At 38.2% G+C, this 26,383-nt stretch overlaps 1 protein-coding gene across 6 annotated transcripts in view; it reads right to left on the reverse strand.

Annotated features, from left to right (window-relative positions):
• Window positions 1-3,062: 3,062 nt before the first annotated feature.
• Window positions 3,063-26,383, reverse strand: part of LOC121325515 (gamma-adducin-like) — a 60,368-nt gene continuing 37,047 nt past the window's right edge. For 4 of the 6 annotated variants that reach the window (XM_041268057.1, XM_041268058.1, XM_041268060.1 and 1 more), the window contains 14 exons: window positions 18,218-18,445; window positions 14,809-14,947; window positions 13,165-13,316; window positions 12,715-12,795; window positions 9,971-10,120; window positions 9,561-9,704; window positions 9,277-9,375; window positions 8,234-8,407; window positions 7,111-7,371; window positions 6,030-6,149; window positions 5,628-5,714; window positions 4,888-5,011; window positions 4,109-4,204; window positions 3,066-3,408 (listed from right to left, as the gene is read on the reverse strand). In XM_041268057.1, the coding sequence (XP_041123991.1) occupies window positions 3,125-3,408; window positions 4,109-4,204; window positions 4,888-5,011; window positions 5,628-5,714; window positions 6,030-6,149; window positions 7,111-7,371; window positions 8,234-8,407; window positions 9,277-9,375; window positions 9,561-9,704; window positions 9,971-10,120; window positions 12,715-12,795; window positions 13,165-13,316; window positions 14,809-14,947; window positions 18,218-18,412 (2,106 nt within the window). In that variant the 5' untranslated portion in view covers window positions 18,413-18,445 and the 3' untranslated portion in view covers window positions 3,066-3,124. Of the gene's footprint in view, window positions 3,409-4,108; window positions 4,205-4,887; window positions 5,012-5,627; window positions 5,715-6,029; window positions 6,150-7,110; window positions 7,372-8,233; window positions 8,408-9,276; window positions 9,376-9,560; window positions 9,705-9,970; window positions 10,121-12,714; window positions 12,796-13,164; window positions 13,317-14,808; window positions 14,948-18,217; window positions 18,446-21,623; window positions 21,793-26,383 lie in introns of those variants that run through there. The other 2 variants (XM_041268056.1, XM_041268061.1) reach the window with 2 other exon arrangements.

A 26,383-nucleotide genomic window follows, 5' to 3' on the forward strand; every position in this document is an offset into this window, starting at 1 on the left:
AAGCTAAATTGCTTAAATGTATTTATTTTTTTAAACATGGAACTGAAAATACAAAAGGACCAAACACCTTTGCGCTTAATGAATTAAATTTTTTTTAAAGCAAGAACGCTGCTATATGAAGTGCTATATTTGTATTACACTTGTTGACCGTGTATGTAGCTTCCAAATAAATAAATGCCTTTTAAAGGACTTACAAAAACTTATAGATGTTTAAGAAAGCAATAGGAGCCTTGGTTAAACATTGCTAAGTTAAAGGATATTGTCAACACTACACCGTCAGGTTATTAAGGATTTCTTTATTGATACAAATACAGGACAGGTTGAAAAACAAAGAACTCAACAAATTGTGTGTTTTGTATTCAATAAAGGCAACTGAAAATCTCTTTTTACCTCCATTTCCCCATGTCTTACCCGAGGGTAAGTGGCATGTATGTGTCCTGATGTGCCTCTTGCATATTGTATTTAGTCTAGTGGCGATACTCGCTTGTGGCTCCCCTGTCTTGATTAAATATGCATTTAATCTCCCTGGCCATGTCACTCATTATTTGGTGAGAGAAATATAATGTTCACACACACAAACTAAAAATATGCCTGGCATACTACAATCTAAGCTTGAAAAAGCAATTGAATAATACATTCATAAAAGTACCAATAGTGGAGTTCTCCTTTAACACAAGACCACGTCCCCAATTTCACAGATTAACATGGCAGTCATTCCTTAAAATACTATTTATTTGTGAATGTACACTGATTCGCAATACATCTAAAAGCAACTAAATTAGATAAGCATTTATATAGTTTCCACAGGTCACAGATTGACTCGGCTCATACTCAAGCAGCCAAAGCTAAGTTTAAAACAAAATGAATAAGAGACATTACAAAAACAAGGTGCAAAAAAACTAAACAAAAGGAAGGTAAGCAATGCACAGCCATTCAGAAATAATGTACACACTTTAAAAACGGTTATGAACGCATAGTGCTCAGAAAACGATTTCAAAAATATGTTTTAATACAAACAAGGGAAAAAATATGGTTTAACACATAAAAACAATAGCAAATAAAACAGTTGAGATTAAACATTTTATCATAGGGTGTTTTTTTTTTTTTTTTTCCAGTATTAGTTAATGCAAGGTTCTGTCTTGTAAAGCGCTCTCTCACCTCCTTCAACTTTCATCTATCCAAACCTGGCCTCCCTCTTTGCAACATACAAAGCTTGCCCACTCCCCGTCTTCCATAGCAACTCATTCACATTGCTAGCTGGGATATTAGTATACAGTTGCTCAAAGCTACAACAGCCAAGTCAAAATATGTTTGCTCAACGTAGACTCTTTCCACAGATTTTATATATGTAAATATATTCAGTTTCAGTTTAAATAAACAAAAAGCTGCTCTAAAATGAAAACTCTAGACTGTCCAATGTGATAAAAATGCATTAAAACAAACACAGCTAATTGTACACCTACAATTGTAAGTGACTATATAGGATAAAAAAAAAAAAAAAAAAAAAAAAGCGTCAGATGAAAATATTCCTTTCTAAGAATAACCAGATGATGAATTCATTCTTGTATCCTTTAATAGTGACGTCAGTGTGAGAAACTGCAATTGAAACATGCTTGGTTGCTGTTGTTGTGTTTGATTACAGCTCTTTAAGCGCCTGCTGTTCAGATACTATATAAAAATGCAGGGTGCCGTTCTGGTAGTCTTTCTATGCAAGTTGATTTTCATTGGAACTGGTTACATACGTAGCTGCAATTATTGAATTTTTCTCTATTTTTTTTTTTTTTTTTTTTTTACAATATACTTACTGACACAAACCATAGCCTAGCATTGACTTTCAAAAACATTATGCCACATTTACCATAGTTGGTCTAACCCTTTCATCACTCAACCACAACCTTTCCATTTTTTTCTCATTCCTTCATTTTGGGTACATTATGGAACACCAGCATTTAATGATTTGTTAAATACCACAAAAAAGAGCAGTAAAAAAAAAAAAATCTATAAAAAACAAAATCCAGTTTTTCTATAAGTCCTCTATATATGTTTTTAGTAATCTGAGCTACAATGCCTGTATCATAACTACACCATTTCACAAAGCATGCATCACTAGATTAGTTCTATAACTTGTTGCTATACATGCTTGTCATTTGTTTAACGCAACAGTATAAAAAGAGTGATGTTAACCAGGTTTAAGTGTAATAAAAAGTCCTGATTCGGCGAGATTAATCTTCTATTTTCTTTTCTAAATGCAATTTAAAATACAAAATTAAAAATGATTAAACCTTGAGATTATGATGATTCACTAAAACGTGATTTTTCTTTTCTTTTGGCATGAAATAAAAAAGTAAACTAATAGAACGAACGAGTACTTTTATATTCCAAATAAAACACCACACAGGTCTTTCAATGCTATTGTTTTTTGAGTCAGTGCAGAATTAACAGTTTGTCTTGAAATTATAGTATGGCTGTGCAGTTACAAGGCAATCTGTACAGACTCCATTCATCTTGAACTGGTTTCTAAACCCGCGAACGTGCAATAACTTGTTAGCTTCCACTGTGGCAGTCACTTAGATTCTGTATGGTGCGCATTCCTAACAAAATGAACAATGGTTCCAGAACCTAGTTGGCTGAAAACACTAAACGTGACCGTTCACCTCAACAGAAGCAAAAAAAGCGTTATTCTATATATAACAAAAGGGTGGGTAGCATGCAGTTAATGAATTGCATACAATGAATTAAATGCAGCATTTGATGCCTGCCCCATTTATTTTGCATTTAACCACCAAAACGTAACAATTCAGGTAGCAAAAAATTACTTCCTCTGCCACTTCACCTGCCTATCAAGGAGGGAAGACTGAAGAACTGCCTGCAAGCCTGGTAGGCAGGATTTATTTCAGCTTCCGACTGGCTCACATTATAACATTATAAATCCAGTTTGAACTTTCATGTGAAATCACTGCCCAAACTCCTCCCCCCCCCCCCCCCCCCAAAAAAAAAAAGAGAGAGAGAGGCATAAACTTGTTAACCTTTTTTTTCTTTCATTTGTTTCTTTTTTTTTTTTTAAAACACAAAATTTGAATTTTTCATTTAAAAAAAAAAAAAACTAAAGAAATAATGCTCCTCCCTAAGCTTCAGCCTTCTCCTTCTTCTTGTTCTTCTTGAGGAAGGAAGGCGTGCGGAATTTCTTCTTCTTCTTGGAGGGTGATTTGGAGGGAGAGCTCTCGGGAGACAGGGTCTCCTCTATCTTCTCCGCTGGTTTGATGGTGATTTCCACACTCCCCACAGTGCTGGTGGTCAGCTGGCTCACTCGCTTTGTCAGGTCCTCCTCCACGTCATGAAGGTCGTCTTTCCCATTCACAATCACAGCTGGGGTGCCCTGGGGGGTCAAGTTGGAGTCTCTGTGGTTTTCTAGGAAAACAAAGTTTAGTGAGACAATTTTGAATTCACAATCATACGACAACTTCCATGTGTTTTTATTCTTTTAAAACAGATCCAACAACCCCCCCCCCCATGATAGAAATACAATGTTCTAGTTACAGTACGTTAATATTTAAGGAGTTGTACACACACACTTCTGCCTAGATGTGCTATGGATTACTTTCCACAGAGGACTCAGCTGTATTTGAACCAAGTCCTTCAGATGTGAAAGGCTAGTGACACTAGTGACAGTTGGTAATAGTGGCGAGCATCTAAAGGATTTGGTAGCAATGGTGAGCATCAGCAAGGTTTGCTTTGCTGAGGTTTCTTGTGCCTGCTTGAGTCAGAGCAGTGCTGGTATGGGGCAGGTGAATGAATCCCATCCGCACCCTTGCATTAGACAGAACATGATGACATCACCAACGCAAGCAACTAAACAGAACCTGCACTGAGCTACAGAACCAAGTGGACATCCAACAAGGGCTTGACTTTAAACAAATCTGTTCCAGGACAAAACAGCAACTAATGCATTGATTATAAAATAACACATAGCATTAACCTTGCTATTAGTTTAACTGTGCTTGGCAGCTTTTGAAAACCTGCAGGGCACACACACAGATTTACAAACCTCATCCAAAAAAAAAAGAAAAAAAGAAACCTCTGAGATCTCTAAACATGTGAAAGGGTATACCTGCTTCTGGAGCTGGAGTTATTAGAGGAGACTGAGTTTGTGACAGAGACTGTGAAAGTGTGGAACCATCATCAGATGTGAAATCCTGTTCTGTATCTGCAAGGGAAGAGTTTTGTTTTCAAACATCTGTTAGAAGCCATGCAGATCAGCCAGCTGTTTAGTAGTCAGTCATATTATTAGTTTGCATCAGCAATAAAGCATATGCATGGAGATAAACACAGCAACCACAAGTAACTAGTTTTATTATTATTATTATTATTATTATTATTATTATTATTAATAAATGTTATCAAGTGACTGTCCTGCTTTATCGTGTTAGGAAAGGAACAACAATAATGACAACCATCTTCTGTGTTTGCCACTGTGAAGCTGTATTTAGTATCAATTTGGTGTAGATGCATCATGACACAAATGATGTTCACTCAAACCACTTTTGTGAGAGAGCAAGAAGGGGTTTAGATACAAAATGAATGCTTGACAGCAGGGCAAGCCTAAAAAACTACAGTATTACCAAGTTCAGTCAGTCCGCTTTTGGAAACGTGGTGTTTAAATCTTCACTCTGTGAAAGTTTGCATGTATCCCCTGAACTGGCTATTCGCTAATTAGTGACCTTGTTGACATGCCTATGAATGCAGCGTTGTTTATTGTGCTATTTGAAAATAATAAAATAAAGCTGAATGTGCTTGCAGTAGTTCCACTTCATCAATGTTTTCCAATTAGAGATACAAGGGAGTAGCAGCTCCCAATATCCTGTGGCAATCAGAGCTCTGTGTTCTTACCCTCGTATCCTTGCTGTCGCAGCACCACTGTCTTCTTATACTCCTCCATCTCTCTCTCACTCAGCTCTGTGAAAGGGTTTGGAGGGAGGGGGCCAGTTTGCTCCTCATCTGATACCACATACGGCTGGGGAGTGGAAAGCAAACAAGCAGTGTTTAACAATGGCAAATATTCAGCATACACAGTGCAGCACCACAGAGCTATTCTTTACCTCCAGAAAATGCACCTTGGATTTAAGAAATGTGGATAAAAGGCCAAAAATCAGGCTCTTTATAAACTTAATACAGACAGGAGTGCATTTTAAAAGTAGCTGAAATGTGTGCCTACTTAACTTAATTTGTAAGGTTTTACGTGTACACTAATGTTGAAATCACTGAGCATTAGTGGCAGCTGATATTTCACTCAGTTATCACCTATATCCCTCAGGGAAGCTTCTGCGGCATATGCCTGACCATGTGTTACTTCACCTCTGGGTCCCATGAAGGTTACATTACTATTATTCCCAGTGAGACTGTGGGACATCCAGTGGTAGAGAACTGCAATGCACATTTTGACAGATCAGGTGGAGAAATATATCACTTTAGTATTCCGAGAACACACTTAAGCTTTTAAAAAAAAACTTTAAAAACATTAGTGTGCCCAATTCCAGTCGAGATAACACACAATGTATGCTGAATATTATAAAATAAACAAAATAAATAAATAAATAAATGCATCTCAGGAGGGATTAAGAGATACTTACTGTCGAGGGCTTATCCACCACTATGCCGGCTAAGAGCTGAGATTGTGGTCCAGCTGTCATGAGGTCAAATCGGTTCTGCTCTCTTATCTGACAAAAAAAAGGTTCTGATATCAAAACTTTGTACATTTCCCTTATGTATAATGCATATAGTGTAACACTCATCTACTTTACTGGAGGCTCTGTCAGCATAAACTGCAGCCCAGTAATACTTGTGTACAGAAAATGCCACTTTCATAAATCACCACTGGGTGATCATCACAGCAAATGAATGCTGGTGTTTTTGGAAGCTTTCTGGAGCCCTATTAATGAGTTTAAGCTGGACTGAGCAGAAATCAAAGCTGTTACGACATTACTAGCATAGGAGTTACACATACTGCAGCTAAAACATGGTCATGTTCTCACCTTGTTTCTCTTTGCCAGAACTTCGATGGGGTTTGTGTTTAATGGAACAAATTGATTAGGATCTTCGATTTTGATGGGAGTGCCGCTGCTGGATTTAGTACAATCATCTGCCTTCATCCACTATAAAGTCAAAAACATTAGAAACATGTAGTCTGGGTCCACAATGCATTTGTTATTGCAGTTCCAGGCAAGTTAGGATTTGGATTGGTTTTTTTTTTGTTTTTTTTTTAGACCTTATAATAGAAAAAGACTAATTTAGTAGCTAAAACACACACGCACAACCGTATAATTTAAACAGCCATATATAATTAGGAACTGGAATGCCTTTTAATTATTTTTGTTACAATACTATTGCCTCCCATATTTTCTAGGGCGCAAAAAACTGCTAATTTCTGTGTTTGCAATTTTATTTATATCCTCCAGGTGGCAGTCTCAAACAACAGATTTTATATATGTGCTTTGTGATGGGTGTCCACTATGAAAGGCGCTATATAAAAAAAAAAAATAATAAAATAAATACACACACACACAGGCTTTTACCATTAGGTCCTCATGCCTACCACCATATTCCTGCCATGGGGATTCATGCTAGCATGACAGCACAAACATATTTAACTGAAAATAATATTATTTTAAGTATAATGCTTATGTAATTATACTTATTATTATTTATTTTTTTTAAACTCCTCTCATCCACGCTCAGTTTGGGAAGTGAAGTATCAGCGAGCTTCATAATTCCGCTCCCTGTAACTCCATCCCTCTTCTCTGAATGGACAGCTTAATAGGAGATCCCTGTTATCACTGGTTGTTTCAAGTGCCCATTAAAAGAAAATGATTGATGTTAAGAACTGAGTGGTTCTACCTATCGCTCTCCATTTCGTAATAAAAACTTGAAGCAGCCAATGATAGCACTGTGAACCCCTGTGTTTGTGATATATATATATATATATATATATATTCTGTGAATGTGAAGTACAGAACAGACGTGCACACGTATCATTTATTGTAGTGCTGTTAAAGTTGAGAGGAGAAGCAGTAGTGGAAAGCTCCAGTGATGATGCTGCAGCCAGGTTCCACTCACCGTTATCTTATTCCTGGGGCTGCTCTCCCGGTTATGGGGCTCCTCCGCCACGTTCACCTTCATGTAGGTATTAGGGGAGTTGAGCCAGCGTGTTTTTTCACGCTGCTGTTTCTGTGCCAGGAAGTTGACAGCGGAGCGTGGCGCTGCGCTGTCCTCATCGAACAGGAAGCCAGTGGAGGTGGCGGGGATTTCCACTTCGCTCTTGTGTCTGGGCTTCTCTCTAATTATGGGGTGTCTGTAGGCATAGCCTGTCCTGTAGCCCTGGAAGATGCACAATAGAAAAGTGTCTTCACTTCAGTCACGTGGCTTGCTTGCAAATCTCTTGTGTGTAGAAAAATATTGACGGCTCCGCAATGAACAGATTATTTCATCAAGAACTTCTTTTCATATTTGATTGAGAGGGTTTCCCAAGAAAGCAGGATAAGACAATCAAGACGTATTCATTTTTCTTTTACACATGACTTGTCAGGAGATAATAACTGAGAATACATACAGTAAACATACATATCTGACAGAGAGACAGTTACTTTCAGCAGCTAACTGTACCACACACTGGGGTCTCTTTAAATTGATCTAAATAGTAGTAGCGCTTTGTCTACCATGGTTATGAAAATCAAACATCTAAAGTTATTAGAGTCTCTTTATTGTATTTCTGTCTGTAAAAAACATTTTTAATGCCAGGAATGGTCATATTTGATTGACTTAAACAACTGACTGCAGTTTAGATAAATTAAACATTCCCCAATAGCTCACACTCTTTCAATTGTAGTTGAAATTCAATGGAACAATGTTACAGCTATGGATGCTGTTAGAATAATACCAGACAGCAGTGTCTGCAGAACAATATAAAATCATCCACCAGACAGTCTCGTAATAAAGCACTGTAGTCTGGAAGACAGGATGAAAGTTCCAAATACGTAGGATACTCTAGACAGGCGCTTACAGCAAACACAAGAAAAACAATGTGTTGGCTGAACGATTTGGCAGAGCCTGCTGTATAGCAATTTGATAACCCTGATACAGTTCCTGTATGATGTAAAATCATTCTTAAATCATTTTTAAAAAGAAGTGGAAATATATCTTTTTTCTGCAAAGCTGTTCCCTCCTGTCCTGTCACACTCACCAGGTTATCCAGCATCCTCATGAGTGACTCAAACTCCAGTTCTCCCACTTTCCATTTCTGCTGGGTGCCCATGCTGACCCCTGCCACCGCCACTCCCTGTGTGACAGCCTTGTACTTCTCCAAGTCCAGGACAATCAGGTTTTCCACTCCCCCGGAACACGACAATGCATTTACCTTAGAAAAATAAACCATGGTAATGTAGCTTTGTAACGTGACGTGTTGGTTTATGAACAATTGTTAGGAGGGTCTGCATCCAAGGTGATGTTTTTCTTCGTTATTATTTTAAATAGAAGTCTTGCCCAAACCTCATGCCAAAAAAACATTACAGAACAAAATGGTTTAAATGGCAAAACAAGCTTTTAAAGCCACACAAACCGTAGCCGTCAGGAGAAGTATTTGATGAGTCACATTTTTTTTGAATGCGAGAGAAATGCGTCTCCCGTTTCTGATGGAATATGAACATAAAGGATTCTTGTTCCTAGGTACAATAATGTTGTTAGCAGGGGTTTGATACTTTCATAGATTAAACTTCAGCTGCAATTTAAGCCACTTGCTTGCCAGTAGGTGTAAGATAAAAATCGCTGGACAAGTCTAATGCAAGACATTAATATTTCATATCATGTACACACAATGTCATTATAACAAGAAAAAAAAGATGAACATGGTTCACAGTGCTGGCCTGTTTTTACAAAATAACAAGACTATGAAGGAAATTAGGGTTGTTTAAAAAGCTCTTTCTGGAGCCGATACAAGCCTAGATTTGTGGTTATAAATGTGCGACATTGTAGACAAGCCCACCTTCCTGAACATCTAACATCAAAAAAACACTACTGGCTAAAAAAACCTGATGCATTTCGGCTTAGCATTTCCTTGGTCTGCTGGGTGACATTACCAGCTAGTTACCAAACAAAAAGATGGTCTTGATTCGTTCTGCATCCATCAGCTGATCTGTGCTTTTTATAACTGGTTTGACAAGGTGCAAACTGGGTATCTACAAGCCGCTAACTATCGTCAAGGAGTAACATGCCAACAAGTAATCTTACCTGGATTTCACAGGCTAACTGGGCAGTGTACATGTAATGAAAGGCCTCCTCCATCGTTTCCCCGAGAGCAACCACACCATGATTTCTCAGTACCAGCACCTGGGAACAGAAGGGAGGAATAGTTTGGAAACTATGAACACACACTACTGTACAAGTAGTACTGTACTAATGTAAAATAAATCAATATTATGGTTTTCAAAGCTCATCAATAATGTAGAAGGGTTTACTTAGGTAAAAAAAAAAAAAAATACAATCCTTACAATACAATACAAATTTACTAGTACCTTGCAAGATGGACCCAGAGCTTTTTGGAGCTCAACTTTCTCTTCTGGTTCATCGAGGCACCCTTGGTAATTGAAGTAGGCAATATCACCAAGAACGAGGGCCTCTTGGGAGATGGGGAGGATGCCACACTTCATAGATGAAACCTAAATAGAATTGAAAGAGCTTAGTATTAGCCACATCATTTTACTGTACAAAAGACTGTTCAATACATTCTCTAAGTAACTTCATATGATAATCCAGCAGCATTTCACCCATTACCGCAGACATACAAACACACAGAAAATGTGTTTCAGACCGAGTCTTAACATTGCTTGCATTCCAGCAAGCGATTGTTTAAATTCTTTCTTTTGCCCGATACTTCAGCTTTAATAAAAGAGCTGGATTAAAAGCAGTGGTTGGCAGTTCTTACAGCTGCAGCTGCAGGTGTGTGGAGATGTACGATACACCTGGAGTCCGGGCGCATCGCGTAGATAGCAGAGTGGGGGCTGAACCCAGCATGGTCAATGCTCAGGTTTGTACAACCCTGATCCACAACGTCCCCAATAATGTTCACCTTCACCTGGGGAGAGTAAAGGGAGAGTTGTTTTATCTTTATACATGGTTTATCTTTACACATTTAACATACCATACTAGTTCAACTTTGTGCCTTAGAGTATAATAATGTAGTATTGAGTATTGTATAATGGACAGTACAGCACAATGATAGAATCCATCCATTTTGCTCACCAGACAAAACACTCAACAAAACACTCTTGCATCAACAGGTGTGACATCTAATTGCCCTTGAACTGTATTTGTGGCTAACTTATTTTGCCCCACATTATTTAAAAAAAAACACAAGGAAATCAAAACTTCGGAGATCGGCCTACACTACCTATTAAGATTTATTTTAGTTACACACCCTCTTTATAGTTTCCTCTAAATAGTAAGTACTCTCCACCTTTAAAGTAGCTTGTTTAGTATGCGCACAGCTTTACAGGACTTTTAAAACATGCAAAAAGCTGACATGTTTTGATGGCGGTTACTCTGTAAACACAGCTGGTATTGATTACTGATTAGCTCAATCCAAAACGCTCCCATGAAGTCATTTCCTCACATGGGGCTTGTAATGGCAGGTTACAACAAACACGGCTGGCAAGCTCAATGTGTTCTGAGTAAGAAGAAAAGTTAAACAGCAACCCTACCAGCTTTTTGGGAGAGGTTTGAATAAAATCCACGACAACCCCCCCACCCTCCCCATGCTTTTAATGTATAATTTTCCCATCTCTAAATCAATGTAATATCCAGTGCTGGAGACTTAAAGCTTACAGACAAACTGATCTAATGCATTGCATGTTTGCTTTAAGAAAAAAAAAAAATAAATAAAACAGTTTGCAACTCTGTTTTCCTCAGCAGGAATGCATCACTAAACCTGAAGTGTAGTGTTTTCTTACTTAGTTTACAGCTAGTCTAACTGTAAATATTATTAAAGTTTTGTTGTTGTTGCAATCAACCACTTGCAGATTATACAGCACTTTAACAATGTAGTATTAAATGTGGGTTTTTAAAACACCTGTTCAACGGGTATGTTTTCTGGCAACTGAATGGACATTCTGTGTAAACTTCAAATATTTGCCGGGTCTCAAATAATGGCCTGTCTCAAATACGAGCTGGGTCTGCTGGCAAACACTGTAAATAAACGGCAGGTCTCTGTCATTGCCATTGAAGCTGAGGAAGAGGTGCTTGAGCGTAATGAACTGCTAGTGACATCAGCATTGTAGAATAGAAAACATAATTTAAGGCAGGCCTACATGTAATGCACATTTGTTTAATGCAGTTATTACATTATTAAAAGTTTTGATAATTTTAAGTGTGCTGAAAGTAAGCCAGATACAAATCTATTGCTATATTTTAACGTGTTTTGTTGTATTACCAATGTACAAGTTTGAGATTAAACAATACATTTATTTTTGATATTGATAATTATTGATAAAACATTTTAGAAGTTTGCATTACTATTATGATGCTGTAAGCGTAGCCTACACACCTGTGTTCCGACATCTACAGGGCTGTCTTTTAGTGGATTTAACTGTTATTATTATTATTATTATTATTATTATTATTATTATTATTATTATTAACAATGGTAGATCTAATTCCATTTTTACATACAAATTCGTACTTGTGCTTGTTCATTTTTCAAGGTTTTGCATACAGTATCCTTGTTAACCAGTGCATACAAAAAGACTAATAATACTTTATATTATATTATTTACTCTTTATACTTGAGGGTGTACAATACAAAATAATTTTGTTATAAAACAAAACTATTACTTAGTTCCCACTGACACACAACCTTTTAACAAAGTTGCTGGAATGTTTAAATTGAGTTACGATGTTGCTACAAGGTTAAACTGAGTTACGATGTTGCTACAATGACTGCTTGAAGCATGTGAAGCTAGTGATCTAATATAAACGCCGGTCTCAAATAATTGCTGGTCTCCAACACGTGCTTGGTCTGCTGGCAAATATTGTAAATAAACGCTGGAGGTGTTTAATTGAAATTTTACGGTACTTTACAATCCACCTGTTTTGCTGGACATACATATATACAGACAGCATAGACAACAACAGACTAAAACACAAGGGCTCTAAATCCATGCCACTCAGCCACCTGTTCTGTTGCACATGTATAAACACTCGGGTATCAGAGCTGCATCAGTTCATGCAAAGGTCTGCAGTGACACCAAGCACAGTTCCTTCTTTATACCCGACAACAAAGACTGTTTTCAGCTATACAACTGAGCACATGCTGCAGGTTGGGTGATTTATCTTAATAGATATGCATGTATGTGTGTTTGCACATACAAGGCCAAAAACAAAGCATGGCATTTTGATAAACGTCTTGTACTATGGTTTGTTATAAATATATACATCTAAAACACACTTGTGATTTAACAATGACTTTGAGGAAATACAAATACCTTGTGCCTATCAATCATAGAGTCACTGTACACATTGAAAAACACCCTTGCATTCAGATGTGCTGGAAATGAAGACTGCTTACCTGCCTTGAAGTCATGTATCAGGAATACAAGACATTATTTTGCACTGGAACAAAACTTAAATAGAATTCAAATTACTTTTATAATGACTTAGTCCTACTGTACCTACCAGGTTTGAAGCTGTGGCTTCAGCAAAGGACAGCCCTCTGGGAATGATGAGGACATGGTCTTGTTCTTTGCTGACCCTCACCTGGCACAAATGTGAAGAAAAAAACAGCAATGAAGCCATGCAGGATAATATATCACAGGGTTAATTTTATTTGGGGAAAATATCAAATGCGAGGTTTAGTTGAAATGTATCTTATTAATAGAAAATGCTTTTTTTTTTTTTTTTTTTTACTTGAATGTCTATGAATTCTTTGTAGCAGGCCACAGCTGCCTATGCTTATGTGCAAGATAGTTGTATTTGCCATACAGGTGATGAATCCGCCTGGTTTGCAGCAGTTTTGACAGGCTTTAGCATTAGACATTCAATATGTGGAGGTCCTGAAACCCAAAGCATACAGTACACCGAGTCTCAACATGACTGGCTCCCTGTATAATAAAGTGTGGCACATACTGTAATATAGGAGCTGGCTAGGTGAGCCCAGCCGAAGAGGTCCACCAGTCTGTACAAGCTGGCCAGTTTACACCGAGTCAGCTTCTCCCCTTTCACAAAGGCTGAGGACTCCATCCCATGCAGGTCGTTGATGGGCGTGACCATTCCAAGGCCTAAATGAGACACAATTAACACTTTCACTTTGTAAATTAACTTGGGAGGCGGCACATAATCAGCCTCAAACAATATAGAGTAGAAGAGCTGGATGCCCACATTTATTTTTGCTTTTGTTACCTAAATGTTCATGCATTCTATAAACAGGTTTCTTTACAAACCCTAACTACCATACCTGAGGTAACTTTGGATAGTCCTAGATTAGCGCTAATAAAAGGTATGTGAACCCAGATAAAAAGGTTTAATTAAAACTGAGATCACTCTGAATACATTCTGTAGGGTATTCATTATTACTAGGAAACTTCTCAATGAAGTGTTACGTTTCTTTTTATTGCTATAAATATTATGACTTCTAGTTACTGTAGTTACAGTAAAACATTATGTACTGCATATACAAGGTAGGCATTTTTGTTTGCAATGTAGTAAAATCATACAATTATTGTAATGAATTGATAGTTTTTTTTTTTTTTTCCCTGTTCCTATCAAAAGTCTTAATATTTGCAAAAATAGTAACCTTACTAACCAAACAGTGCACTAGGAGTTTGGTTATCTGCAATATGTTAGCATAAACACAATAACCATCAGTGTAAGACTTGCACAGGGCACAAAAATCACATGAACTATATAGTTGTGTAGATAAAGCGTTGTTATTTTGACCTCTCATGTCTGTGGGCTGAACAGCCATGGAGGCAGCTCTAAGTAAGCTGCCTTTGATTGTTGGTATGGCACTGTAATTAAAAAGCAGCAGAGAGGTGTTGTCCCTCTGATTACACAGCCTGTGTGTTCTCTTCACAAACACACAAGTAGAGAACAGGTCCTAATGCCAACAGCTATGTAACCCCACCCCCCCAAAAAAACAAAACTGAAGCTATTTAAACAATAGTAACTACTAGGTATATGGTCACAGCTTTACATGCTACTGCTTGTTTAAAAAAAAAAAAAAAGAAAAAAAAAAGCGACTTGCTCAGGGTCACACAGTGAGTCAGTGGCTTAACTGGGATTTGAACCGGGGACCTCCTGGTTATAAGCCCATTTCTTTAACCACTAGATTACATAAAGACCTCAACCTCCGAGTTGGGAAATAATCCAAGCATACAAGGCTTCAAACACACTATCACAACGACTGTGAAATCTGTGGGTTTATTATTTATCAGCTAAAATGTGGTGTAGCCTACATTTTCTGTTAGTAAAAGTGTATGAAGTGACACAGTTGGCAATCACTTTGAATGACAGTTACGGTAAAAACAGACCAATTGGAAGAGGCAGAGGGAGAGAGCTGGGATTAGTTGGGAGAGTCTCTCCAGTACAGAATGCAGGGACAGTGCACTTCATCAGGCTGGCTAGACAGCTTGTTTTATCACAATCAGCAGTTTATGCAGGTCTCCCTGCAAGTGCCTCTGGTTCAGATGCCAAAGGGGCATGGAACCTGATTACAGTACTGCATTACCAATGGAATTTACAAGGGCCCTGACAATACACTACAGTACTTACTGAGGGGAGAGGTGGAGAATCCTGCCATCGAGCTGGTCATTATTAAGTCTGCTATCTGCCGCAACGCCAGAAGCCCTGTAGGGTTGTTGCCCTTCTTCATCTGTTCTTGAATTAGGCCTTCTAGTTCATCTTTGAAGGCCTAGATTAAAAAATAAATAAATAAATGAGAAACATCAATGGTTAATAACATGAGCTTTGGTATAGTTAAAAATGGTTCTTTGAAATGTATTAAAACAGACCAAAAAAGGAATCGCTGGAAAGACATTAACTTTCTACTAAAAAGTTGCAGAAATGTGTTGACTCCAACCCCTTTCCCTGCAGGTCACAGCAGTTTTCATTGCCCTGTTTTTCTGATCTGTGTACAGTTGTTAATTTGTTGGTTGGGAGTGGGGTGGTAGCGCTACTGGAGGGTTATACTGGTTTGTATCTCAAAAACAAGGGCTGTCCAACCTTCTTTACATTTTTGATAAGCCGACACTCTGTCAGATTGGGTCCCCTGAGGATACTGTAAATGTCCTCCTTACAGTAGGCAAATTACTATAGACTGCTCTAAAGCATGTCTAAAATATAAACAATGACACGGTAAATTGAATAAACAAACAAAAATTACAAAAAAAAACGACAACCAGCAACAGTCATCCTTATTAAATGGCTGTAGTCTTAGGAAAATCCATCACCCCTGTTCATTAATTTGTGGCTATTATGAATCCTGCTTCAGCTGTTGCCTTTATAACTGATCAAATTACCTGTAAAATACACCCCTCTGCATTACAAGACCAGGCATTTATGCATCTACAGTATGTACTGTACTTCCTGAACTTATGCAATACACTAAGGTTGCTTACAATTCAAGTGAGTAATTGATCTCAAATCAATTAACAAAACTACCATGTTTGAGAACTTAATATTGCATTTACCGGTTATTCACATACACAGAGCCTGGATATAACAGAAAAAAGAAATGCTTTGAGAAGTATTTAATTCAACTCCACTGCAAGATTACTTTTGCCTTTTTATTCCCGTTAAACTATGACATGTTGGAAAAACACAGCTAGTCTGCATGAAACAAATTACCAGGAAAGTTTTGACATTTAAAGGGAACTAAAGCCCCTCCTAGACAATCCAATTTCCTAGAAATATCACAGTACAAGCATGCTTACACTGTGCATAGCTGAGAAACCTTAGGGAGGTTTCTGAAGGAGAGTCTTGCTCTAGAGGTTCATTAGGATATAATACTGCTGTAATCAAAACAGCGCAGGAGGTTTCCCAATTCCTCTCATTTCAGAAACTCTTTCGCAATAAACCGATAGCTTTACAGATTCCTCCCAAACCCATTTTGCTACAATATAAAAAGCAATTAAACAACAGTCAATATCACTCCTCCAGGTTTAACCACTTCGGGCACTTTGCAAGCTGAAACAACGTTGCCTGGTTTCACCACATATTCTAAAATGACAGTCTTTAGAATTCCCATCCGCTCAGTCTTCTCTTCTCTGTCTCACCAGGACAGCAGCATGCACTAGATCTCTATCTGTCAAACTCCAACTTGATTTAGGTGAATACCTGTATTTCTGTGTTGGACATCCTTTTCAGGCTTATCACTTTATACCCAGAAGGTGCTATAAATCCTCTATCCATTCAAGCATGTTTCTCCTCTTAATGGTATTGGTTAATATAGCCAACTTTCCCTCACATTTAGCAGTTGCCATGGTAATGCACAGTTTAAAGCTCAATTCTGATACACAGGGTCAGAGGTAAATTAACACATTCTTTTTTCTGTGGTTTAAAATTGAAAGTGAAATGCAACAGTACTACCAGGAAATTATTTATAACTAAGGGTTAGTCAGGTGAGGTAATCTTTTGGAGCTAATTAGGGTTAGTAAAACACATCTCAATTTTAAGGGATTACTTTTATGCAGTACAAAAACAATGACTTTAATGAGCATATCACAGTACATTTACAGTTCTTTAAGCAATAATCCTGTCATGTGCAAAGCCAGCTTGACAAGCAAATGTGCAAAGCCAGCTTGACAAGCACCTTAATTCTGTTAAAATCACCACAAACCTTAAGTGGATGTAGGTACATTTCCTAACTGCAAAGCCAAACTCTTACTTAGCCATCACAACTTAAGCTTCACTCTGCACAAGATAACATGAAGAATATTTTATTGAGAACGGTGCCTGCTATCCTCATGCTTTCTTATGCAATGATGTTGACTATCAGACATGGTCCTGGTGAACCAGACCTAGTCCAGTTAGTGGTGACATTACTGCCATTCACAGATCCCTCTGGGCCAATACTGATGGGAAAACACAGCCCTCTCCACTATGACATAAGTGACTTATCGTAGGCAAGCTGCTCACCCAAACAGCATGTCACCTACATATTATTTTATCAGAAAGTCAGGTACATCAAGTTCACTGCTAAATGGGAATTCAAAGTCAACAACAGTATGACTGAAGTCTATATGGGGCACATCAAAAAGAAAAGTGGGTCATACTATCAGAGATCACAAGACTGAACCAGAGGGTGCATTAACGAGCTGTGTGCACTTTCCAGAAATGACCTAGCATAGTTAGTCCTCTGGCATGCTGCAGACAGACAGCCTTGTTAAATATATTACTATGTCCTAATAACTCATGCAGACAAACATGATGGTAAACACCTGTTCTTCCAGCTGACCAAACCTAACTGTTTCTGCCTCTCCATGAGTGTTACTGATGTACCGTGTATCTTTATTATGTCCTGCCCACGTACAAATAGGATGCTGACACTGTCACTAACGCACATCATAGTTTAGCGTTGATGTAATTATACAGCACAAAATAAATAGATTTCCAAAGTGAAGAAAATCTGATGTCTGATTTATCAGTAAGCAAAATATTCTACAGTATCATACAGTACATTTACAGCATGTTAAACAAAATAATACAATTTAAAATCATGCAACAGGTTACAAAGATAGTCTTTATTTCAATCACAAGCCAGAACTGATGTTGTTTTATAGCTTCTCCTAGGTCAACATGGTTATTGTTCCAACCCAAGCTTGTGCTGCTTACACTACCTACAACATAACCACTTACAATTACAAAGCAAACCTAATCATCATGGGTGGCCAAACAAGTTAAAACTATGTGAACCCTTTAATTAAATTTATAAACGTGGTTTATCTTCAGACTGTAAAAGCTACATGAACATTAACAGTCCATCACAGAGTTTAGTTCAGGATAACTTTGACACTGCCAGGACTTTGCTCAAAAGGCAGACTTTTAACTACTTCCACCACACAGCAGCCTGAGAACAAAGTCACAATGCAAACTGCCCCCACCCCCCCGCCCTCCCCCCTTTTTTGTTCTTTTCCTTTGTTAGTGTGAAATTCCACAGCAAACCAGACAAAGCACAACGTACCGGACTCTGCAGTATCTGAGTGACTCTCTTCTTCTGATCCATCATGTTCAAGTCTTGCCTCAGGTCCGGAGACATATTCCTTGCACGGAGGTACTCTGGGTCATTTTCATCGATCCGGTCGAAGTATCTGTCTTTGTGCCCCATGCTGGGTGGGGGAGGGGTAGTCACCACCCCCTGAATATCACCTGCACTCATGTTTCAACGCTGTGCTCTGATGTGTATCTTCACCTGAAAAGCAACGAGACAGCGACAGTATGGTGACATGCAGCAAGTGATTGCAGCGAGTGATTCTGACGGCACACATCTAAATATTCTTAAGGGATGATTGAGTGATTGGGTGTAAAGTTGAGCCATTATAAAAATGCATATATTATGGTTCACTGCATGCAACAGTGATATGATTTAAAGCAATTAGTGATTTACAAGTTCAGCTTTCTTCTAAATCATCTACTGTACTTTCTCAATAAAATACACACTGAAAAAAATAAAACAAACACAAAAGATTGTCACCTTTTTCTCTGAAGTCCAAACAAAATGCAATACAGTGTATTAAACAACACAAAAAAAGACCAAAATAAAACAAGCTTGTTGAAAGTAAAATACATTTGAAAGAGGCTGTAGAACACACAGTACTGATTAGATAGAAAGTGTAGTTCAAGTGTATAGTTTCTCCCACAAATATATAATGCCTGTAAATCTGCACAATTCTTGAATTTTTAAATGGCATTTACAATATCAAAGCTGAAACCTCATGAACAGAAACCCTGTCCAGTTCTCATCACATCCCTAATCCAATTGGCACTATGCTGAGGAGAAGGACGAGGATACAGGGACGCTGCCTTCCTCACACTGCAGCAGGGAATCACAGCCTGGTGTTAGGGAGATTGCAACTGGTTTCACATGGTCATATTGAGACTACAGAGATGCTCTGCAAGACGTCATTATCCAGGTTCCACTGCTCTTCAGGGTACAATAAGCTATGTCAGATTAGAGGTTGGCAGCAAAACCCCATGGTCTGCCAGATGGTGCCTCACATGACCAGTCCCTGAAAAGGCTATGAAGCGTAATCTATAATTGTTTACTTTAATTTCTATCAACCGTGTCAACCTCTCTTGTTTCTGAGGGTGTTGGAAGAAAGCAGTGTGACTCAGAGGTTTGATCAGGTGTCTGGAAGAATGTAGAGTCAGGCTTTATATACAAGCTTCAACTGACTGATAAACTGCTTGTGTGACTTCTGCAACCAGCCGTAACTTCTGTTAACAAGCCACACAGCACAAACAAGATAACAATGCTGGATGTCTTGAGCAAACATGAATTAATTAAAAAACAGCAAGAAACAATTGGCTGCTAGACCAATGGCACATGGTTGTCAGTGACTGTGGAGGAGCCTTCTGTACCACACCAACCCAAGACCTAAGAATTATATTTGAATCTCTCCAAAAACACAATGCCAAAATAACTTGGTCAATGAAATACTGTTAGCCTCTGGTACTGTAGAAACTCTTTTCCTTCTGCAAAGTGCTGTGATCAGCTGTTACCGAGCAGACTGTGAAAAAGAAAGACCGGTACCAGATTCTTCTTTAGTTACAGAGCTAGGTCAGATGTGATCTAGGCCGCAGTAAATGTAACTGTTTAAACCAGTAGTGATCTGAGTAAACTTTATTGTTGATGGTGCCTTTAACGCCCACATTTTGGAAAAACACATGAGAGCCAACTTGTTTATTGTTTATTGCCATGACTACACTGACAAGGCTGACTGTTAACCAGGTGTGACCTTCCTCAGCCAATCAGAGTCCAGCTATCATTTCCCAATATTTAACCAACAAAACTTAACCACCAGCTACCTGATAAGAAATATTTTTATTTCCTTGATTACAAACTGCTGTACTGTAGGTCACGGGAAGGTATATTAGAAAGACATTTTACAAAGGAAATACATATTCAAGACACTCAATAATCAGTACAGCACATTTCACCAAAATTGGATAAGATCGACTGACAGCCATCTGTTTATATCCCAATAGGTCTATCTTATCCCATTAATGACCAAATGATGTCTTCATCCCAATTGGAGAGGCTCTCTAGATGCAAGTAAAGCTGAGGGAAGATAGACACTTTTTTCACAAACAGCAGCTTGAAACCTGGTTCCAGGAGACCTAGTTTGAGGCAACTTTGCCGTATCAAATCCCACGTTCCCCTGGTGTGCCATGCAGTGGCATGAAACCTAGTCTCCTGATGCCAAGTTCCTACCGCAAAGTGGCTTCATGTTCCCTCAGCCTAAAACTCTACAATATGACGCATGGTGAATTGCTGGGGATAGACATTCCTAGTTGGGAGTGATAAAACAAGAGAAACACCACATGCATGTATAATTAACAGAGTATCACTTACTCCATCTTTCCATGAACAAGTGACAAACAGATTTGAAAAGGAGTCTGCAGATTCTACATTGTTCACATCTCTTTCACGTGACAGCGCAAACTCTTAGGTTTCTCACTATCTAATCCAGGGCTCCAAGGTGCGCCCAATTTGGACACATATGCGACAAAAAAAATGTTGGTGCAATCAATTTTATTATAGGAGCATGGGTGCAACCAAAGCTTTTCACAACCTCAAACACAGTTTATTTTCATAGCAGCTATTAGGAGCATTGTATCTAATTCTAGTAGTATCTAAACAGCTGAAGTCATTGTTATATGTTATTGTGCTGTACAACCGATGGCATTTTCAGTTTTTTTTTTTTTTTGTGCCACTTCCATTACATGTATGTGTCACCAAAAGGCTAAAGGAAAAATTAAGGCAGTGTTGAAAGTGTATTGCATAAGCGAGGGAGGGGTGTGAACAATGAAAACTTAATGCAGAATAGTACATTCTATAAATACAGTACTAAAAAAGTTAAATAAAAACGACTCTAGCTATTATCCTCATTTAGAAGGCAAAACCAATTATTGCATTGTAATCACAACACAACACCCTGTCTTTTGCATTCGCTGTGCCTTTAACAAGACTTTTCTTAATTGTAAACCACATACTAATAACAATCTTTTCAATAATCAACTATCAGCAAGAAGACCCGATCTAACTCTAGATACTCCTCGTGGAAAGGTTAACACACTTCACACATTTCAGGAGGCCATGCTGGATTTACTGTAGACAGTATGTTATAACAATTTTTGTTTTGGTCCAGCTGGAGTTATGAATACCAAAAACAAACATTAGGACATGCAGTAAAAGCAGGGTTAGGCTCCCCAGATTTAAAAAGTAGTGATGCGTAAATGAATAAATAAATAAATAAATAGTAAGAATCAGGTTTAATCCAGTCAGATCAACCACCACACATAACATTTATGCAAACTACATCGGCAAGATTATTGCATTCAGATTTACATTCCACATAATTAGTTACCTGAATTATCTCATCTTGTTTCAGGAAGTAGCTGAAGAACAAAACACTAAACATACTGTTTAACAGCCCTGTTGATCCAAACCATTCCCAGCAAACAGAACTCCAGCCCCCTTCTATGAACCCGCCCTGTGAAATCCTATTTACAGTGAGTGTGCCTGTGCATTGAGTTCCAGCCCTGAGAGTGATGACACACCCTGTTGTGCTAGTTCTGGACATGAGATTTCAACAGCTGTGTGTGTGGGAAGCTAGGGGCCACGTGACCTGCATAATTAATCTACTGCTGGGACAAAACAGCAGCTATTGGACCTAGCTACATTAAACAGAATTATATAGAAAGTCACATTTTGTTAAAGATTCTAATTAAAGGCGAATGCATTTTACAGAGTGACTTCATTGAAAGCCTCAGATTAGTATACTACTAATATTATTATTATTATTATTATTACAAATCTGTAATTACATATATTGTTGTATTGACAAATTCTAATATTCCTGTCATCAAGGTAAATATGCATTTACTAAGCATATCTGTTGTATAGTGGCAGATTAGTCACTGACAGGAACTTAAAATACAAGTATGTATTTTATATTCAGTTCTACCGCTGCACAGTGAGATGCTGCTGATTAAGGACGCAAGGTTACACCCAAACTGTATGCAAATATACTTGCCTCAATAACAGCAACCCCTCCTCTCTTGCTACAGTGATTGGCCCCACTTCCTGTGTGACCACACAGTGCTACAAAGTAAATAAGTTTACCACCATGACTTTATACAATATTGCTTTTAATGCTGACACCTATAAGCTACTGACAAGATAGCAAAGCAGTAAGCATCCTGCACTGCTTCCATTATAAACACTAGCCTTGCCTCTTTCCCAGCCAAGGCACAAACAAAACATATCTATAAAAGAATCTAAAAAATTGTCATATAAAAGTGAAATAGACAACTTGAGTACAAAACTCAATAACTTTGCAGGCATAAAATCATGTTTTATGTTTAGTTTTACATACAGTGCTCGACATACTGTAGCACTGAGTGTGTTACATTAGCAAAATCAACTCAGGCAGTGCAGTTACTAGACAGACATGCAAGCTATCACAGAGAACATGTTTACTGCATATTGTTTTCAATCAACTTCTGACCTTGGATTATTTTTGCTCATTAACTAGAAGAACTTGCATTACGTCGTAGGACAGATGATCAATACCAACAATCCTAAACAGAACTCAATCCCAATCTGTAGTTGTTTCTCTCCAATCTATGGAACAGATATCAATTCCTGACGTATTTGCAGTTTCTTTCCAGCTGTGAATAGATAAATTGGAATAGGTAAATTACATCAATATTTAAATCAGAAATACTCTAATCTGCATCACTTTCATTGAACCTTAATAAATTCACCCACAGCAGCCAAATTCAATTAGTGAATAGAAAGTTAGCAGGGGGGCAAGCACCCACTTAGATAAATGGAAGGCTGGTCTTTAATCTTCAGACATAAGAAAGAAATTTTAAATGCGCTTGTAAATTAGTCTTCTTTAAAGAAATACAAATACAGGCAGATACAAGAAAAGACCTTAGTAGCACAAGGGAACAGGTCACAGCCACTGTACATCAGTATGTTTACATTAATTAAAACCAAGGATGTTGGCGAGGGTCTTAATGGTTAAATTTACAGAATATGTATACTTCACACAATTACACGTTCTACATGACCAAGTAATTTTACCGTATACTTTCAAAAAGATAAAGTACATGGTGAAATGCTTAAATTCTCTTAGAGTAAACAAATTACAGTATCACAAAAGGTAGACAAGAGAGCTGCAGTCTTTTTATGCAATTGTTCTGAATGTATTAGCTTGCTCTATGTAACTGGTTTATTGAAAACTGCTCCACTGCCATGACAACCACTGGCACTCACTTTACAGTGTGGCTGCAGAGTGATGTCTCAGCATTGCTCCACTGCACCATCTCCAGCTGGCACAACGCAGCAGCATCGAGGTCCTTTTTCACACACAAGCACTATGTCCCCAGGTCATGGTAACCAGGTTCAGGCCGTCCCAGTTTAATAAACAGAATTTATATAAAAGCCACATGACGGCACAAAGCCAAACTAAGTTTCATCACCTGCTTTGGCCTGATTTACATGGAGCCAATTTGTGTAAAATTCAGCCTGGTATTTGTTAATAAATGTATTCAAGACCATCTGACTGTGTTAAAACAAGGCACCCGAAGCCAGAATCTATCAAAAATGTACCAACATGATAATGAAGATGACATATGAAACAGTTCAATTTATATCATTTAGGTGATAAGAAAAAATCAGGTTTAAATGTGGGGAATAGAATGAAAAAACAAATAGTGGTCCTCAAGTTCAATGCACTCTGCACCAAGTCTCTACAAGTTCAATGCACACTGCACCAAACCTCCACAAGTTCAATGCACACTGCACCAAGCCTCCACAAGTTCAATGCACACTGCACCAAGCCCCCACAAGTTCAATGCACACTGCACCAAGCCCCCACAAGTTCAATGCACACTGCACCAAGCCTCCACAAGTTCAATGCACACTGCACCAAGCCTCCACAAGTTCAATGCACACTGCACCAAGCCTCCACAAGTTCAATGCACACTGCACCAAGCCTCCACAAGTTCAATGCACACTGCACCAAACCTCCACAAGTTCAATGCACACTGCACCAAGCCCCCACAAGTTCAATGCACACTGCACCAAGCCTCCACAAGTTCAATGCACACTGCACCAAGCCTCCACAAGTTCAATGCACACTGCACCAAGCCTCCACAAGTTCAATGCACACTGCACCAAGCCTCCACAAGTTCAATGCACACTGCACCAAGCCTCCACAAGTTCAATGCACACTGCACCAAGCCTCCACAAGTTCAATGCACACTGCACCAAGCCTCCACAAGTTCAATGCACACTGCACCAAGCCTCCACAAGTTCAGTTGCACACTGCACCAAGCCTCCACAAGTTCAGTTGCACACTGCACCAAGCCTCCACAAGTTTAATGCACATTACACCAAGCCTCCACGTTGTAAGAGTTCATTCACGCAGTAAATCCAAACCAATACCCCCCCCCCCCAAAAAATGTTTTCACCCCATAACACGTAAACATCATCAGAACATCAGTCTAATTGTCAGTAATCCAGCACACCACCCAGTTAAACAAGCCAAACATGAGATCAGCACATCTACTGCCAATATGTTTTGTTAGATATTTTCCATTATCCCCCAAGCTTCAGTTCACTTTTAGGAATGACCCGTAACTTAATCGGACGAGGGGGTTTGGGGGTGGTGGGTCAGAGGTGATGCATACATTTTGGAATGCAAACATTTGACCTTATATTATTTTAGGTTCCGGACATCACATTAATAAAAAGTTAGTTCAAACTTTGCACCAGTTACAGTATTTGTACAGGGAAAAAAATAACTAGCAATGTTACAAAAACACCACTGGTGGTCTTCATCTAAGCCTTTGTTTACCCTTCAAGAAGGCAATATTGGTTTTAGAGACTGGAGTTACTCAGCTGTGTCCCAACTAGGAAAGATTATCTTTATAAACAAAAATCACAGGAAAAAAAAACTGAAAGACTTTGGTTGCGTAACCCTAATACCTACTCTGAGTTACTGTGAATCATACAGGACCCAACGCTTTCTTATGGATTGGACTACTATTAGTGATCCACCAAACCAACTTAGTTTTATGGAGAGGCTGTGTAAGCACTTCAGGGAAGTAGGGTTTAAACAGAAAGACCTGTAGAAAAACACATATGCACTTTGGTTTATAAGTGATGCAATTCAACATCAAATCCAAAAGAACAGGAAATGAGAAATATGTAATTATGAATTTGATGGTTCATGTACAATTTAAAAAAATCAAACCTCTGGTGAATATTAGAACCACACAAATGTAAAATGATGTCTTCAAAACACTAAACACATGTTTGTATTTTGAACACGGGCTTCATGCAGTACAATAAACACCTAGGACACAACTGCAGCACAATACACATGACCTCACTTTCAACCTTCAGTACATACTATGCATCATCAGTACCTGAGCCTCCAAAAAAATGCACTTACTGTAGAGGCTCTCTTAGTTCAGACAAAGCAGCAAAACAATAGCCGTTTGAATTATTATTTACTGAAGTTTCGTAATTCTCATTTCCTGCCTGATGAAACACAGCACAGAGTCCAAAGTTCAACTTTAGAACCTAATTATGACAATCATAACCCTTTTAAGATAGGGCAGAGGAAAGGCTTTAAAAATTATTAACAGATAGATTTTTTTTCCCATTTTCTCACCAATCAATATTTAAAATGTCTTTATGTGCATTCTGGAACCAAGAAAGGTCAAAAGTCAAAATTCTGGGCAATGCACTTTAAGAAGACCAATGCATATTACAATATGTGTTCTTAACCAGTATTTGTGGACTGAAAAATACCAATGTACACTGAATTCTATTTTGTGGACTTTTGGAAAAACGTACCTTATTTGTTTTTGCATACACACCTAAGAAAAACACAAATGTCAAAAAATAAACACACACTTTTTAGTCTTGACAAAGCAATGAAAATGGTGACCTTTCAATTGTCTAGCTTTAAAACATTTCTATACATCGGTTCTTTAAAAAAAAAAAAAAAAAAAGTAATTATATATTGCATGTTTTCTGGAATATAACTAATTATATGCAGTAAAAACACTCGTGAGTAAGGGTCAGTCAGTACACTGATATCCT

Source organism: Polyodon spathula, chromosome 13 (genome assembly GCF_017654505.1).
Source record: "Polyodon spathula isolate WHYD16114869_AA chromosome 13, ASM1765450v1, whole genome shotgun sequence".
Classification (NCBI taxonomy): domain Eukaryota; kingdom Metazoa; phylum Chordata; class Actinopteri; order Acipenseriformes; family Polyodontidae; genus Polyodon; species Polyodon spathula.